General features: G+C 48.7%; 1 protein-coding gene across 5 annotated transcripts in view; it reads left to right on the forward strand.

Moving 5' to 3' along the window:
- Nucleotides 1-17,473, forward strand: part of slc8a3 (solute carrier family 8 member 3) — a 61,063-nt gene extending 43,590 nt beyond the window's left edge. Inside the window, exons 1-6 of one of the 5 annotated variants that reach the window (XM_084684654.1) lie at nt 6,889-7,781; nt 11,893-11,910; nt 13,298-13,422; nt 13,684-13,783; nt 15,284-15,556; nt 16,138-17,473. In XM_084684654.1, the coding sequence (XP_084540780.1) occupies nt 7,643-7,781; nt 11,893-11,910; nt 13,298-13,422; nt 13,684-13,783; nt 15,284-15,556; nt 16,138-16,514 (1,032 nt within the window). In that variant the 5' untranslated portion in view covers nt 6,889-7,642 and the 3' untranslated portion in view covers nt 16,515-17,473. Of the gene's footprint in view, nt 1-6,888; nt 7,782-11,892; nt 11,911-13,297; nt 13,423-13,683; nt 13,784-15,283; nt 15,557-16,137 lie in introns of those variants that run through there. The other 4 variants (XM_084684649.1, XM_084684651.1, XM_084684652.1 and 1 more) reach the window with 4 other exon arrangements.
- The last annotated feature ends 2,159 nt before the right edge of the window (nt 17,474-19,632 follow it).

A 19,632-nucleotide genomic window follows, 5' to 3' on the forward strand; every position in this document is an offset into this window, starting at 1 on the left:
ACTCTCTCACATACACACACAACCCATGTACAGTACACACTCACAAACACCCAAATAATTTCTCAGAAGTGGCAGGTCAGTGCCCTTGCCACTCCACAGCCCATCAGGGTGCAGGGTAAGGTGGATTTCAGGCCAGCACTCTGAAGACGCAGAGAATGATAGAGAGAGAGGGATGGAGTTGGGAGGGGGGGTGGGGGAGAGAAATAGATGTGTGGAAGGTACAGTATAGAGAGATAGATGGGGAGGCCGAGGTAGAGAGAGGGGGATGTCGTGCCAGAGAGTCAGATTGTGAGCGAGAGGGACAGGTAGAAAAACAGAACATACTGTGTAGAGAGATGGCGCCCGCTAAGACCCCCTGCCGCTGTGGGGCTCCTGTCACAGCAGAGAGACGTCCTGCAGCGGTGTGAACCCCCCACCTCACTGCTCATCCAGAAAGCTTCACTCATAAAGTTGTTGGACCTGAGCCAGGTGGGGGCATCTATTCCTGGTTGTGTGATGTCGCTCTGTAACAAAGGCTGAGAGGAGTGATTGGCCAGGCTGTTAATAAAATGCATGTATTTAGCAGACCCGTTAAGCGGCGCACAGAGCAGGATTTGAACTTAAAGTCCAACGCTCTAACCACTGAGCTTGACCCATTCCCTGGTTGTTCCTAGCACGTTTGTGTTTGGATGCTTCTGAAGGTCTTCATCCAGTTGCATTGGACTCACTGATAACATCAGTGGGCTGCTGGTGGAGATAACTTCGGCGTGCTGCCAGTGGAGATAACCTCAGCGCAGCGTGCTGCTGGTGGAGATAACCTTAGCATGCTACCGGTGGAGATAACCTCAGCGTGCTACTGGTGGAGATAACCTCAGCGTACTGCCGGTGGAGATAACCTCAGCGTGCTACCGGTGGAGATAACCTCAGCGTGCTGTCGGTGGAGATAACCCCAGCGTGCTACCGGTGGAGATAACCTCAGCGTGCTGCCGGTGGAGATAACCTCAGCGTGCTGCCGGTGGAGATAACCCCTGTGTGTTGTTGGTGGAGATAACCTCAGCGTGCTGTCAGTGGAGATAACCCCAGCGTGCTGCCAGTGGAGATAACCTCAGCGTGCTGCCGGTGGAGATAACCTCAGCGTGCTGCCGGTGGAGATAACCTCAGCATGCTGTCGGTGGAGATAACCTCAGCGTGCTGCCGGTGGAGATAACCTCAGCGTGCTTCTGGTGGAGATAACCTCAGCGTGCTGCCGGTGGAGATAACCTCAGCGTGCTGCTGGTGGAGATAACCTCAGCGTGCTGCTGGTGGGAGTGAGGTCTATGGGGGTCAGAGTTGAGGGGAGGAGAAGGGCGGTGGCGTGACGTGGCTGGAAACCTTAAAGGGACACCGCACAGGCCTTCAAACAAGCATGCATAACAGTCAGCTGTGTTGTTGATATGAATTATGTGTTTGTAAGTGTGTGTTTGTGATTTTTGTTAGTGTTGTGTTGTGTGCGTGTCTAATATCGTGATTGGTAGCGATCATGCCTGTGTGCACAAGAGAAAAAGAGCTACAAGATTGCGTGCCTTTATAGATGCATATGGGTATATGTGTGTGTGTGGGTATGAGTGCAGGATTAATGTCCATCTCCTCCTGTAGTAATCCATCTCCACTAAAATCCTAGCTGGCTTGCTGGTGTGGTTTGAGGGGTGGGTGAACGGGGTGAGGTGGGAAGGCATGGAGGGTAACATCTCCTTCTCATCCTCCTCTCTTCCTCATCTTCCCATTTTTCCCCTTCACAGTCTCCCTCCCCCCCCCCTTCCTTTCTCCCTCTCTCCCTTCTTTTCCCCCTCTCCCTGGGGTGATTCAGCCGCGGCTGATGTAATATTAGCTCTGAGAGCTGCTGTATAGCCACAGGGCATGTTTTGTGTGCGTACGTGTGTGTGTGTGTGCGTGTGTGTCTGAGGGTGTGTGCATGAGGGGGTTTCAGTGGGTGAAAGTTTGCGTGTCGGTGCATGTACGTGTGAGCGTGGATGAGCGTGCTCTCAGTAGGCATGCAGCTCAGAAATGTTTACGTCAGCGTTCCGCACCCACGTTCCACCCCACATTCCTCACCCCGAAGGTTCCCTCCTCAGGTCACATGATTGAAGGAGGCTCTCTGACTAACGATCATGATGCTGCTCTTTGTGTTCTCTCGAAAAGTCAACTTCATCATCCCATAGTTACCGGCCGACCCCAAGATGAACCCAGATGAATCTTTCTCTGGCTCTCAGCGGAGGGTCGAGAGCTCAGCGCCGTGGTGGATTATGACGTCTAAACCAACTGTTGCGAACACAGTGGTGCTTCATCTTAGCAGCGCTCCCTGGTTTAAAACCCCGGACCTAAGCCGGCCTCTCAGAATACCTGACGTCGTTGTGTATGGGATTCTGCCGTGGAGTCAGGCCCCTGGTGCCACATGCAGTGACCCTCATCTGCATCTACATACACCCACACAAAAGCACACTCGCACCAACATTTGGTCCGATGATTTGGGGGGGCCCTCTCCTCTTTCCCCTGGGTATCGTCTCCAGTCTCTGTCTTTTTAAAGATCTGTGGGTCTTCTAAAGTCTGCTGGACGTGTACATGTCTGGTGTTGAAGCCGTTAGCTGCCTCACTGAGCTGAGATCGAGGCCGTTACCTCATCAGCAGCCATTAAGGATGGCACCAACGTCCTCCCTGTGGGCTCGTGCTGGATCGGGGTGCGGTTTTATTTTGGGTTCTGGTTTTGTGACTAAGGTCTGGGACTGGGTCTGGGTCTGGGTCTGGGAGTGGGTCTGGGTCTTGCAGAGCGAGTTGCCGAATGTACCAGATGACAGCTATCGCTGGATGGTCTCCATCATGATGACGTTAGCATGCATAGCTCCTGACTGCCACCAGACTGCCACCATACTAGCCCTCTCCCTGGAGCTCAGCAGAAGATATATTTTCCAGCAGGGGTGTGGAGATATGCCCTTGCCCCGGCTTGTTACGGGAGAAAGGGGGAGAGGGGAGGGAGGGTTGGAGGACCTTGGAGGTGTGAGGGATGAAGAACAGCTGTCGCTCGCTGTGGGAGGGAGGGGTCAGGCACGGCAGCGCTAGAACTTTCCCGCAGCTCTCGGAGAACCGGAGCTCCAGAACCCTCGAGGACGGTGGGAGACAACAGGGTTTGAGGGATGCAGCGGGCTTCCTTGGAGTGTGGTCTCTCTCTCTCTCTCTCTCTTTCTCTCTCTCTCTCTCTCTCTCTCTCTCTCTCTCTCTCTCTCTCTCTCTCTCCTGTTGTTGTTCCAGGCACCATGATTCAGTGCGCCCTGTCTTCCCATTATCATAACGAGCTCCATGACATTTGAAAGGACGATACAAGACTCTGATGCCCCTAGTAGCTGCTACCGTTAACTGACGGGGGCAAAGGGGGGGGCGGGGTGAAGGGGAGGCGGAAGAGGAGGACGAGGATGAAGGGATGAGGAGGAGGAAAAGGAGGCCGATGGTCAGGAGGAGGGAGAGGGAGATGACGATGAAGGAGTCAGGAGGAGGAAGGGGGGGGAGAGGGGGAGGATAATGGAGTCTGGAGGAGAAGGATGGGGAGGAGGAGGGGAGGGAGGGAGCAAAACCTTTCTTTTCAGCCCTTCGATGGTCTAGAGATGGTGTAAATCCCTTCTCTGTTTTCTGGCACAGCTCAGGGTTCATACTTGGCTTACTTTCAAAGTGCACAGGCTCCTCTCTGAATACAAATGACACAATTAATATTAAAATCCAACAGGGCTTACTTTGATATGTCAGGAGGCTTCCTAAATTAGACTTGTGCCACGCTGATACCTCCTCGCAGACTAGAGACGGGCTGAAGTCGAGATTATGACATAAGCCTGAACGATGCACGCGGGTCACTGGTGTCCCGCAGGTCCTGTGGGGGGGGTCACGGGGGGACCTGTGTGAGCGTGTGCGAGGGTGTGGGAGTGAGCGACAGTGTGTGTGGAAGTGAGCGTGAATGCGTGCGAGTGTTTGCGTGCTGGAAGAGTGCATGGGTCACCCAGGACAGGGTCTGGACCCTGTGTCTTTGGTCCAGGCCGTCCAGACTCTCTCTAGCGTCTCCACTGGACTCATCTGCATGGCGGAAGGGTCTGAATAGACGAAGGATCCATAGGGAGCAGAGGGGATCTTGTGAAAAAACGACATGCACTGTACGATTGCACGTTTCCAAACAGCATTGTTACTTGTGCGACGTAAATCCGTTGTAAGATGACAACGGTTTCGGACCAGTTGTCAGTCCATCATGATATGCTTGTTGCTGCTCTTGCACCCTTTAGGCCTTAAGAGTGGAGGCGAGGAATGACATGTGGAAGAATTTCGTGCTTTTCTTTATTGTCAGGCAATATTGTCAGCAAAATAATGTTTTCATATTCATTTTCAAGCAGAAAAGATCTGGGGTCTCATTTATAAAACTGTGCGTAGGATTCTTACTAAAAGTGTACGTACGCCCAAAAGCCTAAAATGGCGTACGCACACAAAAATTCAGATTTATAAAACCGTGCGTACGCACACCTGTACGCAATGTTCCCTTTATAAATCACAGATTACCCACAAGTGTGCGTACGTGAATCAGCATTGTACCCCGCCCTGAACACGCCCATTTTTAACCATAAATAGTCAATGCAAAGCACCTCATGAATGCTAATCTAGTATCTCATCATGACCCTGGCATACGATTGTTCTTTACGGTGAATCATAGCGCATGACAACTTCTCAGACACTGTTAGCCCATTGGTGGAGCCCGAAAACTCCGAAAATGTGGTGGCCGGTAGATCACCAATTTAAAAAAAACTGTGCGAGTGGCGTCAACTGTGGCAGTGATACTGCGAGTCGAGATACAATTTGAAAACAAAAGCGTTTTGTTATGAACAGCAATCTATTAAAGTCTGGACTGAAAACGAGGAGTGTAGCGATTGCACGGGAGCTTGACGACTGTATTTCCAGTTTTTGACATATGAGGATATTTGCACAGTGTTAAATAAATATATTTAGTTATACACTGTGTTCTGCAGTTCTCTAAAGGTGGGATATGTGATGTTATCCTGTATTCCATGCAGTCGGGGAATCTCCCCCTCCTGAACTCCCGTAGTGGACAATCTGATGGTGAGGAAGCGCTGAATTTGTATTTAAAATTTGAGTTGGATTGTACAAGGTGTTTATGGAACAAGAATCACTCAGTACAAGCGCAAATAACACTGCTGGATGTAATCTTCATGATAATCATGAAATAGAATGAAAAAAACGTGTGTGAGGAAAACAAAATATATAAATATTACGAGTAATGTTCTTCCCACATTCAATTTCTGCAGTCTGACTACAGTACGGTCATCTGCGTCGCCAATTCCAACTGTTTTCAAAATGTGCGTATAGGCCTACGGGAGGGTCAGAGTTTGCGTGGAGGACCGCACATTCTTCCATCAAGTTTGTTTTTTATAAATCACAACCTTTGCGTGGAAAGTGGCGTACGCACATTTTCAGCCCCGTTTTGTGCGTACGCAAGCTTTATAAATGAGACCCCTGATGTTGCAAAATTACTGGGTGAAACAAAAGAGAGTAAAGTTTGCTGACGTGGTTGGACCATTTTGGTCACAATAAAACGGATGTTTCCAACATGCTTTATACTACTCAAGGACCAATCAGTTGTGGCTTCCCACAAACATTTGATGAAACAAATTATTTTGTATTACTTGTGGAAGTGAGGTGTGTGCTTTTTTGTGATGTAACTTACGTTGATTGTTTGGCAAAGTACACACAGTTTACATAAAATGTACTTTACATTGACATGTAGTCATTTAGCAGACACTCCAGAGCGACTTACAGTAAGTACAGGGACACTCTCCCCGAGGCAAGTAGGGTGAAGTGTCTTGCCCAAGGACACAACGTCAGTTGGCACAGCCGGGAATCAAACCGGCAACCTAGTGATTAATAGCCCGACTCCCTAACCGCTCAGCCATCTGACCCCCACATAAGGGTCTGGCGAAGATAAGGAGGAGTAACTTCCACCATGGAGATTGTGTCTTCAAAATGCAAGTAGGGTGAAGTGCCTTGCCCAATGTCATTTTTGCATGCCGGGAATCGAACCATCAACCTTCTGATTACTAGCCCATTCCCTAACCGCTCAGCCACCTGACTCCCTACCAGTGTGTTCAAATTACATTCAAGCATTAATATCCTATCCAGGAGATGCATTTCTCTTAATTGATATATGAATAAGATTATGTCACATAGTGATTAATAGCCCGACTCCCTAACCGCTCAGCCATCTGACCCCCACATAAGGGTCTGGCGAAGATAAGGAGGAGTAACTTCCACCATGGAGATTGTGTCTTCAAAAGGCAAGTAGGTTGAAGTGCCTTGCCCAATTTCATTTTTGCATGCCGGGAATCGAACCAGAAACCTTCTGATTACTAGCCCATTCCCTAACCGCTCAGCCACCTGACTCCCTACCAGTGTGTTCAAATTACATTCAAGCATTAATATCCTATCCAGGAGATGCATTTCTCTTAATTGATATATGAATAAGATTATGTCACATTAGCAAGCTTACTCTGATAGACAAATCAATTGAAGAAAACATATGCAAATATGGTAGGAATGAGATTGCATTTAGCATCTTGGACAGCCCTCCTAACGACGTACTTACGATGTACTTTCTAATGACTGCTCTACATGCTGGTTTGGCAAACCTCCATTGTTAGGAAGTCCCAATGCGCATGCATGCAGCCTGGTGTGCTTTGTAGGACCATCGTTATTGGGAAACTGGGACTACATCTTCCTGTCTCATCAGTGGGTTTCTAATATAGTCCAGATTCAGTGAAAGTATGACAGGAAGTGTGACAAGAAATATGACAGGAAGTATGGCAGCGCGAGCAAGATAATGAAGATTACTTTTGGGAAAGCAGTCAGAACAAGCATTCCCTATCAGCCAATGGGCAGGCTGTGATTCAGTGTTTCAATAAGGAAAGAAACTTTAGGGATCCACTGATAACCTAAGCAGATTTTTACCGTGGTCTAATGAATATTTTTACGATCAAATCGCTCTTTTTACGATCAAATTTCCTTTTTTATGGTTTGAACAGCATGGGTTTGCTATAATCTCTCAGTAACCTCCCCAAGCACAGAGCAGAGGGGAATGCTATTCCTGCTGCTAACCACCACACTGCAGAAGACAGTAGAAGTGAAGTCTCCGTGCAGCTTGCACGAGAGCCCAGACAGCCCATGGCTAGCTACCCTGAGGACTCCCTGCTAATTGTGCTAATCTAGTGTTAAGAAGCCTGCTAGCTCCTCCTGTTTGCATACCGCTGAAGCCGTTGGGCATATATTTGCATGACCCCTCGGTGTGTATGTGGGTGTGTGCGTGTCTTTGTGTGCGTATGCTTCTGTGTGCGTGAGTCCGGAGGAGAGATGAGGAGGAGTGAGACTAGGAGGAGAGAGACTAGGAGGAGAGACGAGGAAGAGAGAGACGAGCAGAGAGACGAGGAGGAGAGAGACCAGGAGGAGAGACGTGGAAGAGAGAGACCAGGAGAGAGACTAGGTGGAGAGAGACTAGGAGGAGAGACGAGGAAGAGAGAGACGAGCAGAGAGACGAGGAGGAGAGAATGTGCTGATGATTTACTGTGTCTGAGCTGTCCTCAAGGACAGATTCATGAAGGTTCACTTAGTTCAAACCACAGGGCTGGTCCCGAATGCAACCGTATGGTCCCACCCTGTCAACCGCACACCAGCCAACAGAAGAGGAGGAGAAACACAGAGTGAAACTGTTCCCACAGAAAACAACAGTATAGGCATATCCCTCTGCCGGCTTAAACAAACACATTTGATCCCCGTCTGTCATGTGTGATTTATGCTGTGATCTCTACTCCAGCAGATGAGGGTCAAAGGTGAAGGACAGGCTCTGTCACTTAGCAAATGACACGCTCGTGCCTGTCCCTGCTCCGCCTGCGCTCCAGTCACACGCCGTTCCGTGGGCGCCGTTGAGACTGTCACTAGCAGATTGTTGTCTAGTAACGGTATCCATGGAGGCTGCATTTAGACAGGGCTTTGGTGTAATGGACTTAAATTGAACTGTAGATTTCGGTGCTATGAGGAGCAATGAGAGAGAGAGGAGAGAGAGGGGGGTGGGAGAAATAGAGAAGGGAGCAGGAGATAAATAGAGGGACTTGAAGAGAGGGGAGAGAAAGAGAGGAGAGAGAGAGGGGGGGGAGACGTAGAAAGAGAAAGAGAGGGATAAAGAGTAAAGAAGTGAGAGGAGAAAACGAGAAGGGAGACAGAGAGAGGGGGGGGGGAGGTAGATGAGCAGGGGAGACAGAAATAGTCAAAACAGTCAAACACAGTCAGCGACACTGAAACGCAGAGAAAGGAGGAGGAGGTTCTCTAAAGGAGCTCATTGTGGGGCGTGTGTGTATCTGTGTGCGTGTGTCTGTGTGCGTGTGTCTGTGTGCGTTTGTCCATGTGTGTGTGTGCATGTGTGTGTGTGTGTGCAGGAGCTTGGAGAGAGAAGTCATCGCTCCAGAAGCGTGTGTTTGGGTGCTCTGTAGCTCTTCATTGTGCAGATGGGGGACCTCTCACTGGGGGGGGGGGGGGGGGTTAGGGCACTTATGCCCCCCCACCCCCGCCTCCCACACATCACAAGACCAACCAATGAAAATGCTGCGTTGGGCTGTTATCGGGGCTGGGCCGGTCTCTCGCTGCCAGGAGTACAGCAACGGGCCAGTTCAGAACCATCCATCGCTGGGCTGTGTGTCTGGGCCAGGCCGGGTCGTTAATCAGCGCTCAGGGTTACTTCAATGATGTCAGCACCCTGGGTGCCATACATCACCCAGAGAGCCATTACACTCCCTGATGAGCTCAGCACTGGAATCCATGGGAGAAAACACCCCGCTGCGTCTGCATGTGTGCGCGTGCGTGCGTGCGCGTGCGTGCAGGGGATAGCCTGATGACATTATCAGCTTGGTAGTCTGCTCTTTAATTTGCTGTCGCTGACTCAGCAGTAGGCCTGTCGAGGAGAGAGGCTGAGCTGAATACACGGGCCCATTACAAGGCCTACAGGCCCATAATGAGGCCAACGGCCTGTCTGCGTACACGGGCTCTTAACGAGGCCATCCCGTCCTGTTCCCCGGAAAGACAACCACATCCAAATTTCATGTGTCATATCGCTGAAAACCCGGTTTTGAAAACAGCAGTGATGTAAATGAACGCTATGTGACATCATATACATGTTTCTCGCTTTGGGTAAAAGCGCCTGTTGAACGAGATGCATCAAATGTGATGTCATGTGACATGAGAAGCGTGTGTGTGCAGTCCTCGGCCTCAGCTGTGATTGCTGTCTGTCTGCGAGAGGAGAGAGACTGCTCGCCTTGAGAATTCTGCAGTGTGGCTGTGAATGAGTGTTTTGACTCTCAGCGTGGCGTGTGTGTGTGTGTGTGTGTGGTGCTGGAGGCCTCGTGGAGGATGGTGACTCATCCTTAGTAAGAAATGTCTCTGGGATAAGAGCAGCCTGACTAGATGTGGTTTTGTCGGAGGGAGAGTGGACCCTCACCTGAGCCTTGAGCCTGGTACCCCTCCGACCTTCCCTCCCCTCCTCTTCCTCTCTTCCTCATTCTCCACCCCTCTTACCTCCTGTTCCTCCTTTTTCCTTCCTTCCTTGTCTCCCCCACCCTCATGCAATCTCTCCCCTCCTCACGCCACTTTGTACCCCCCCATCCCCTCCTCCACCCTTCTCTGCCTCCTCCACCCTGCTCTGCCTCTCCTCCACCCTTCTCCCCTCCTTCTTCCTTCCTCCTTCCGTCCTTCTCCTCCGCTCATCCCTCCACTCCTCACACCCCTGTTCATCTCATCCACCCCCCTCTTCTCAACCCTCTGGTGCCTGAGGTGAGGCAGTGTGAGGCCATGTTGAGGCTGTGATTCAGAGGCAGGCTGTGTGAGAGACAGGCTCATTTCTCTCTCCTCCCAGACAGATCTGATTAGGCGCTGTGTGCACGAGAACATGCTAATGATGTTAACAGCCCAAACTGATCCCCCCCCTCCAATTACATCCCTTTGGTTAATTTCCTACGGCGATATTACCTTCCCTCCGACAGGCCCCTTAGATCCTGAGACGTAGTCAGGCGACAGACAAGCTCCGGTGATTACAGTTTCCCGTGAGGCAGCTTCCTATTAGGCCCCAGTGATGACCGTATCCTATGAGGCAGCTTTCCTGTTAGGCCCCGGTGATGAAAGTTTCCTGTGAGGCAATTTTGTGTCAAGCAGCTTCCTGTGAGGTAGCTTCCTGTGTTATCTCAGTGATGACAGCTTCCTGTGAGGCAGCTTCCTGTGTGGTCCCAGTTATTACCGGCCTGGCTGTAGATCATCCCTCTGCTCACAGCTGACTCCACAACAACACTAGGCACTGACTGTTATTACGATGCTGGGACAAGTTGCCCACAGCAATTAATGCACCTACTAATGATGATTACCAGATGCCTGTATTTGATTTAGGCTATTGATAGGCTGCCCCCGGACATCAACAGGTTAATTAGTGTTTTGCCTGGGTGAAGCATCGATAATGGTCCACGAGGTGTTTCCGAACAGTAGGGATCTCTCTCTGTCATAAGGCTCTATGGGTTTTTGTGCAAGGCATGAGGATTTAAAAAAAGAAAATTATTAGAATATCAGAATGATGATTCTGTCAAGATGTTGTCAGTGTGAATCCATACAGGCTGAGAGACATCACACCTCTATTTCCTCTCTCCTTCCCTCTCTTTCCTCCTTTCTCCATCCCTCTCTCGTTCTCTCTCCTTCTTCTCTGTTAGTTACTCCCCTCTCTCTGGGGGTCTCTCACCAGTCTTTCTGTCCTTCTTCACCCTCTCTCTTACCTTCAACCCCCGCCTTTCTCTCCCTCTTTTTCTCTTTATCTCCTTCAACCCTGCCCCCCTCTCTCCCTCCTTCCCTCTCTGCCCTCTACTTAGACTATGCTGTATCCTATCATCTAATCATGTGCTTCAGTAGATTACTTTTGCACCTCCTCTGACTCATATTACTGCTATTTATTCATGGTGTGCACCCGCCCAGGGCTGCTGCCCGTCACCTACACACATGATGATTAGAACATGTGGTTTGTCAAACAATCAAGCGGAATCAAATAACCCTAATCCTAAAATGGCAACTCCAATTGTGTGTGATGTTGGGATTTTCTACTGATTGAGTGACGGTGCAATACTATGACATGTGCAAGAACACGTCGCTAACACAGTATCTTGAGTGATATAGTCATATAGGGATACAAGGTGATATAATGATATGAATATAGTGATATAAAGATATTGTGAAATAGGGATGTTAGTTTGTGACAAATCACACTTACAGCTGCAATAGGTAGGTTTATTAATTGAAAATAAATCGCATAATAAGAAACGGTGCCCCCAATTCTTGTCTGCACCGCAGTTCCGCCAGCTTGAGTATGATTGACAGTGGTTTCACAAAATAAGCCAAGAAGGAAGGCCAAATGCAATTGGCTGGAACAGGATTGCTGGAACACAATTGGCTGGAACAGGATTGCTGGAACACAATTGGCTGGAAAGTATAGCGGGCCTCTCCAAAAACGTGAAATTCATATTTAACTGGCATTGAGATGTCTGTGTTGCTAAACAACTCTCAGAGGGCCTCAATAACCTACACAGCATGTTTATAGGGGACACCATTTTTCTTTTGACTGAAAAGGTTTTTCCTAATGTACCTTTAAAGCTTAACACCACACATACTTGTACAGTACATACACACTACTCATCATTGTCATAACTCTCTCTCTCTCTCTCTGTGGTTATGCTGACCTTTTCATGTTCTTCCATTTTTCATGATTTTTATGTTCTCTCCATCTTCCCTGTCCTCCTGTCTCCCCCCCCCCCCTTTCCTCCACAGCTTTGTTGCTTGCAAAAGGTAAGGAGTTCTCTCCTCCTCACCTTCACCCCTCGGCATCCAGACTGACCACTTTCTACTCTCGCTATGGTTTGAAGTGTGTGTGTGGAGGGGGGAAGGGGGGGCACGCTGGTGTTACTGAATGCAGTGTTCGGTGGTGGCACAGGTAGCGTTAGCTAGCAACACAGCGTTAGCTAGCAGCGTTTATCCTGAGAGGCATTCCCACAGCCCAGGTCGCTATTCTGTACGCTCCTGTCCCTCCGTCCATGGTTCAATGATGAATGTGTGCTGTTGTCTGCAGATTAATTAATCATGAACCCATAAATTATGTTCTGCCGTCAGGAGGAAGGCGCTAACACTTGATAACCGTCAAGATAAGGCCTGTAGTTCAGAAATTAGAAATTTAATTACTATTGTGATTAATTCTTTTTTTTTCTTGTCAAGGGAAGAATGTCATGCTGCTATGAGCAGTACAGGGAATTGTGGGATGTGTAATCAAGTTTCAAACACGGGCCGGGGGGGGGGTACTCCTCTACTGCTTATGTGCACACAGAGGCATGTGTGTTATTGTAGCGTGTTTGAAAGCGGTGTGTGTGTGTGCGCTCATGCATGTCATGTGTGTCCTTGTTTGAATGAATCTGTTTATGAGTTCATGTGTGTACATTATGTGTGTGTGTGTGTGCGTATACGGTACGTGTGTCTGTGAGCGTGTGTTCGCCCACCTCTTACCTCTGCTGTGATCTGTAATGGCAGCGTTAATATTTAATCCAGACTCTGTCATCACCAGTAGAGAACATGAAGGAGGATCAGGAGAAGGCAGAGGAGTGGTGAGGAGGAGGAGGAGGAGGAAGAGGAGAAGGAAGAGAAAAGGGGAAAGGGAGGAAGAACCGGAGGAGAAGAGGGAGAAAGAGGAAGAGGGGTGGGGAGGAGGAGGAGAGGCAGGGGGAGGAGAGGAATGTTCCGCAGAAGTGCCCTTTATAACAGGAAACACAGCACCACCGATGACAGTCGCACCACCGGCCATGAAACACGGCTTGTTTAACTTCTGTTTCTACCATGTCTGCATGCTAGGCCTGAGAGTGCTCTGAGGAGAGGTTTGGTGTCTAGTGCCTGAGCTGAGCACGCACGCTGGATTGTTCCGGTTTTTTGTCTGCCAACATGAATTATCTGTAGTTCTATTGACCTGAGAAAAAGGGTAATGGTTTAGTTAAGGGGGTAATAGTTCACAGAAAGATAATGAACTTTATTATTTGGGTATCTGGGTATTTTCCCAGTTCAGAAGATAAGCTCGGAGCTAACTGCAGTGTGTTGGAATACAATTCTTACACACCTCCTCTCCTTTCCTCTTTTGTCTTCTCCATTCCTCGCCTCTACTCTCCCTTCCTTTCCTTTCCCTCCCCCCCAAAAGATATCCCAGAGAGGAAGTTGTCATCAGAGGAGGAGGAAGCCAAGCGGATAGCGGAGATGGGGAAGCCAGTGTTGGGGGAGCATGCTAAGCTGGAGGTCATCATCGAGGAGTCCTATGAGTTCAAGGTGGGCCCCTGTCACCTATCAGTCCACCCGCAACAGTCAGCAGGAAACACATTCCTCTCACATTTGTCTCACATTGTTCACACATGTTTTTCGTTTTTATCTCTCTCTCAAATCACAGAGATGTCACTGCCATCGTGTGGCAATTTTTGTGAACTTCCCATTAGGCTGTAAATCAAATGGACAACAGTTGGTGTAACATACGTTTTGTGTGACAACCTTCGATTGTGAGTTTTTTTGTTTGTTTGTGCCCTGTTTTTGTAGAGCACCGTGGACAAGCTGATCAAGAAGACTAATTTAGCGCTGGTGGTCGGCACCAACTCCTGGAGAGAACAGTTCTTGGAGGCCATCACTGTCAGTGCAGGTAATGACCAGGCTGTTCTCTGCTCGGCCTCCAGGGGGCGCTGGCTAGGCAGCTCCCCTCTCTTAGGGCAACGAACAGGAACAGTTAGAAGAGTTATAGTACACTTCTGTTGACTTTTTTGAAACCATTATTTACAAATTCGTGCAAGTGTTTCTGTTCTGTGAGATACTTAGCAGACGGAGGCTGAGTCTGAATCGAGCCAAACTGTGGCATGACTCGAGAAATTGTCCACCGGTTTACACGATCACAGTTATGTAAAGAGCAACCGGAGACATTTCCTAGATGGAAAGACTATTTCTAAAAATAAACGGCACACTTGTATTGGGGACCTGGAAGGAAGTTTTCATTCCAGCGATTCAGTTTCACAGAGGTATAAAAAGGCTTCCTGTACGACAAAACATCCATCTTGTTCCTCGTCAAACAAGCAGCTCTCGAGACCCATCGGTGTACTCCTCCGTCGAACCACCACAGGCACAAGTACCATCGAGTGCTCTCTTTGAACGCCCTGCTTCATCACTTTGCAGACGAAATATTTAATTCAGTGAGTCTCTTTACTATTTGATGAACTCCCCCGCTGAAATATGGATGCTGCTCCGGGAGCTTGCCACTTTAAATCATCCCAGCAGCCCGCTGGGCGCTCCCTCGAGGCCCCAGGAGGAGACCTGGAGCTGGGGGAGGAGAGGCTGGTTCTGCTGGGGTTCTGGCCCAGTGAAGGTGGAGGAGGAGACCCACAAAGGCCCAGTAGACTCTCTCCTCTCATCCAGGGACCACAGGCCGTCTGAGAAATACACTCTACTGAGAATACAAGGCAGACCTAGATTTACATTTAGTAATTTAGCAGACGCTCTTATCCAGAGCGACTTACAGTAAGTGCAGGGACATTCCCCCGAGGCAAGTAGGGTGAAGTGTCTTGCCCAAGGACACAATGTCATTTGGCATGGCGGGGAATCGATCCAGCAACCTTCTGATTACTAGCCCTCACCGCTCAGCCATCTGACTCCCTTAGATAGTGAAGACCCAGGGGACAACACGATAACGTAAAAGACCCTGAAAGGGTGCGTTCCTCAGACAGTGTTTGTGATGTAGGTTGCGTGTCAACAAGAAAGTGAGAATGTATCAAGGAGAGGATCAACAGTAGCCTGTCACTGCTTGCTTGCTGGCTGTAAGCAGACTGGAGATAATTGGTGTCCTCAATGTTGATGATATACAGTGACAACCAGTATGTCACGTTGAAGTACAGCCATGCCTTCTTAGAAGACAGAAGTCAATGTGTCACAGTCAGTAAAACGATTTTTCTCTATGTCGTCCCTTATTTCTATCTCTCTTCCTTATCCATCATTCTTCCGCCTCTCAATCCTCCTCACCTGTCTTCTTCCTCTTCCCTCCGCGTTTCTCCTCCTGTCTTTTTCTACACTCTCTCGTTCTCCTATCCTCCCTCCACCTCTTCTTCACGCCCCCCACACCCCCCACGCCCCCCACGCCCCCCACACTTCTCGTCAGGAGATGAGGACGAGGACGACACGGGGGAAGAGCGACTCCCTTCCTGCTTCGACTACGTCATGCACTTTTTGACGGTGTTCTGGAAGGTTCTGTTTGCCTGCGTCCCGCCCACGGACTACCTGAGTGGCTGGGCGTGCTTCGTGGTGTCCATCGCCATCATTGGCCTGCTGACGGCCGTCATTGGCGACCTGGCGTCCCACTTCGGCTGCACCATCGGCCTCAAGGACTCCGTCACCGCCGTGGTGTTCGTGGCGCTCGGCACTTCTGTCCCTGGTGAGCCTTGTGGAGTCGTGTTCAGACTGGGGATGAGCGTGTGTTGTGTGTGAGTGGGTCTTTTAGTGTGTGTGTGTGTGTGTGTGTGTTGTGTGCAGGTCTGCGTGTATTTGTGTGTGTGTGTGTTTGCACAAAAAGATGTCCCTGGTGAACCTTGTGGAGCAGCGTTCAGACTGTCGGTGTGTGTGTGTGAGTGTGTGTTGCTGTGTATGTTTGTGTGGTTGTGTGTGTGTGTGCATGCACAAGGTTGTTAACATTTCTCCCAACCTTCCTCTTCTTCCACAAGGTTAACAGCTACATTTCTCTCTCTCTCTCTCTTTCTCTCTCTCTCTCTCTCTCTCTCTCTATCTCTCTCTATCTCTCTCTCTCTCTCTCTCTCGCTCTCTCTCCCTCTTTCCTTTTTTCACTCTCTTTCCTTTCTTCACTCTCTTTCTCCCCCTCTCTTCTATCTCTGCCTCCCCTGCTTCTCCCCTCTGCATCCCCCCTTTCTCCTCTCCCTCTCCTCTCTCTGCCCCTGCCTTTGTATATCTTTCTATCTCTCTCTCTGTGTGTCTCGTTCCTCCCCCCCCCCCCCTCTCCAGACACGTTTGCCAGCAAGGTGTCAGCGGTCCAGGACTCGTATGCCGACGCCTCCATCGGGAACGTGACTGGCAGCAACGCCGTCAACGTGTTCCTGGGCATCGGCGTGGCGTGGTCCGTGGCCGCCATCTACTGGCACAGCCAGGGCAAGCAGTTTGTGGTGGACGCCGGCTCACTGGCCTTCTCTGTCACCCTCTTCACCATCCTTGCCTTCCTGGCCGTGTCCGTGCTGCTCTACCGGCGCCGGGCCCACATCGGGGGGGAGCTGGGGGGCCCGCGGGGGCACAGACTGGCCACCTCCGCCTTCTTCTTCAGCCTCTGGCTGCTCTACATCCTGTTCTCCAGCCTGGAGGCCTACTGTCATATACAGGGCTTCTGAGGCCCTGACCTGGCGGCCCAGGGACGCCTCGGCCCGGGGTTAGAATGAGAAGGAAACAGAAACGGTTCAAAGTACAACTCCCGAAACGAAAAGTGTTGGATTCTCCAGTGTGGAAATTGCTCGGTCGCTTACAAACGTAAAGATGGAAAGATAAGGGAGGACGTGGGGATCACTGTCCAACCCTGCCCCACCTCCCTCCCTTCCTCCCTCCCTCCACCTCCCTCCCACCTTCCGGGCTCTCGGGACACCCAGGAGAGTGAGGCCTGCTCCCTGGAGAGGCTCAGAGCCCATCTGGTCTAGCCTGGGTGTGCTCCCAGCCCGGGGGGGCAGGGAGGAGGCTGTGATGACCAAGCTCTGGGAGGGGTCATTCCACAGGACCACCGCCGGCCAGGGCTGAGAGATCTGAGCTGTCAAGAGATCTATATTTTTCTCAACACCTGATGAGAACAACTTTTTTTAAATGAAGTATTTTGGGGATAAAAATGCAAAACAAACAAACAAAAAAAAAAAAACTACCAAAAAAAGGAATTAAATTAACTATTTTCTGATCTATATTAAGGATGACAAAAGAATAATTCTATCATAAAGGAAAAATGTTGTCGAGAGACAGTTGAATGGACTCATTAAAGTATTTATTTTTTATTTGAATAGTTTCCCAAGGCTCGCTGCAGTTTTCAGATTTCACACCGACAGGAGGAGCAACAACATCATACTGGCATAACAACTCAGCAGTCCAGCAAGGCCGAGCAGAGACGAAGGAGAGGAGGAACATTAGCAAACTGCCCTGAGCATTACTGCAGTACTATATACGTATCTATATATAATATATTTCCATACTTTCTGTATATTTTGAATATTTATTTGTGTGCTCACATTCAGCAGTGTCATCTGAGGATTGCTGTGGCTTGGGGGGGGTGTCATGTATCATGAATACAAAAACGATGTCTTCACATTTTTAAGAGTTGTATATCTTAGCTTGTTAAAGAAGTGCGTTGTACTTTATTTATTAATATTTTGGTCTCACATTTTGAATCAGATATCCCAAAAACGTGTTTTGCTGCGGGGAAAGTCTGAGGTATTTTTATACTGTTTCTTCCATGCACTTTGCTGTGTAGTCCTGTTTATGGGAACTCTTACTCGCACAAACGTGCAAAGCGGCCAATAGTGAGTAGCCTACTACAAATCTGCTGACTGTCAGGAGCACCTGCAACTGCTGCATCTACAGTTGGGCAAGAAGACAGGAAACAGGAACAGGAAAAGGTGGAAAAGGAGTTTGGCTCTCAAAGATTGACCCTAAGGCTAACCTAAACCATTTGGTTCAGTTTAATTTAATCAGTCAAGACGGTGGGTAGAAATTAATGTGATGTTCTGTAAACTGCTGCTAGTATGTGTTTGAAGACAGCAACTAGTGACTGAGTTTGGATAGAAATAGGCATTACTAAAATGCTGGTAAATGCCTAATAAAACTGAAAAAGTGAGAGCGAGAGAGAAAATGTCTCAATATTGATTTGAAGCTCCTAACAATCACGTATTTATAATTTTCTTGGAATTTATTACTGACATAATCAGTCATCGTTGGCTCAAATCAGTATAAGAACCAAAGAGAAATGTTAAAGCATTTTAAAGGGTGACAGGAAGCAGCAGTAACACTCTTCGGCCAGTAGGGGGATGTCGCTTTCTTCTGCTCCACTTTTCATGACTTCCTGTTTGTGAGTTGTCCTTCCCTGATGGTGAGCAGACTTGTACATATGTACCTGGTTACTGGAAAGAGACAGAGCAGATGATCTCCCCAGGCCAAGGACAACAGCTGCTCTCTATGTCTGATCTCTCTCTACTCTCTGTTACCCCTACTCTCATACTGTTCGCTCTCTCTCTCTCTCTCTCTCTCTCTCTCTCTCTCTCTCTCTCTCTCTCTCTCTCTTCTGCTCTCTCTGCTCTCTGGTAAAAGGGCACTAGCTGCTGTTTGAGTGTAACTGAGAGGAATGGACCCATTATTTTCTCTAAAACACAATACGACTGAATTAAGATTCAACCACACGTCAAAACAAGTAGTGATACCAAAAACAGCAGTAACTCAATTTCGACCAAATGGCTAGTTGCTGCCCCTTTTGCTTGGGGGTGCAGAGGGCATGTCAGCAGAAGTGTGTACGCATCAACACACATCTGGAGTTTGTTTACATGGAGGCTTCGTCATGGAAACAGACAGCGTACATGCTAACTGTATCCTGGAGAAACACTAACAAACGAAAATATACAGTATGTTTTGGTTGTGTTCTTACAATGCGACCTCCAATGAAAGGATGTCATCCAGTGGTCTTAAGTTCTACTGTCCAAGGTTATGATGGGGGGGGAGGGACTGTCAATTATTGATAATTGATTCTTTGGTAGCTAATCATTGTATTTATCCTGTTTCTCTGTATGATTTTATTTGAGAAGAATCACACATTCTGTGTGTAGACAGGATTTATGTCAAGAATGATGATCTACAATACATCTCATCTGAGTGTGGATGTTGAGATATTTGTGTGTGTGATTGGGTGTGTGGTTGTGTATGCGTGTGTGAGTGCTCGTGTGTGAGTGTATGTGATGGTGTATTTGTGTGTGTGTGTTTGCAGTCAGGATGTGTCCTGTTTGAGTGTTTCAACCTTCATGCTGCTGTCTGCCTGTCCTCTACAGCAGACTTGCTCTCTTAAAGCTACAAGTCTTCAAACCTGTTCCACGTCGGTAGTAGGAGAGCTCACAGGTTCTTGTCGGACACAGTTTAGATGTTCCGTGAGATTCCGGCACCACATGCAAAGACTTCTGTTCTCACCTCTGTTTTGGGAGAGGAAGGATACCTTTTACCCAGCCAGTCACCCAAATACCAACAATGATCTCATTCAAGAATAATTTGTTTTGTACTTTGAGGGATGATATAGAAGGGTGAGACTGACAGGTGGGCAGCCACAATCCCACTCCAGCCCCTCCCTTCTCCAAGTCGCTGCCACATAATTGTTGCCATAGATACTAGACTAAGTTAACGTGTTTCAGTAAGCTCTAAGTATGATGAAGTAATTGCCACCATGCACTTGATTAGACTAAGTATACCTGAGAGTATAGAGAGAGATGTATTCTATCT

This window comes from Hypomesus nipponensis, chromosome 3 (assembly GCF_054491055.1).
Source record: "Hypomesus nipponensis isolate SF chromosome 3, ASM5449105v1, whole genome shotgun sequence".
NCBI lineage: Eukaryota > Metazoa > Chordata > Actinopteri > Osmeriformes > Osmeridae > Hypomesus > Hypomesus nipponensis.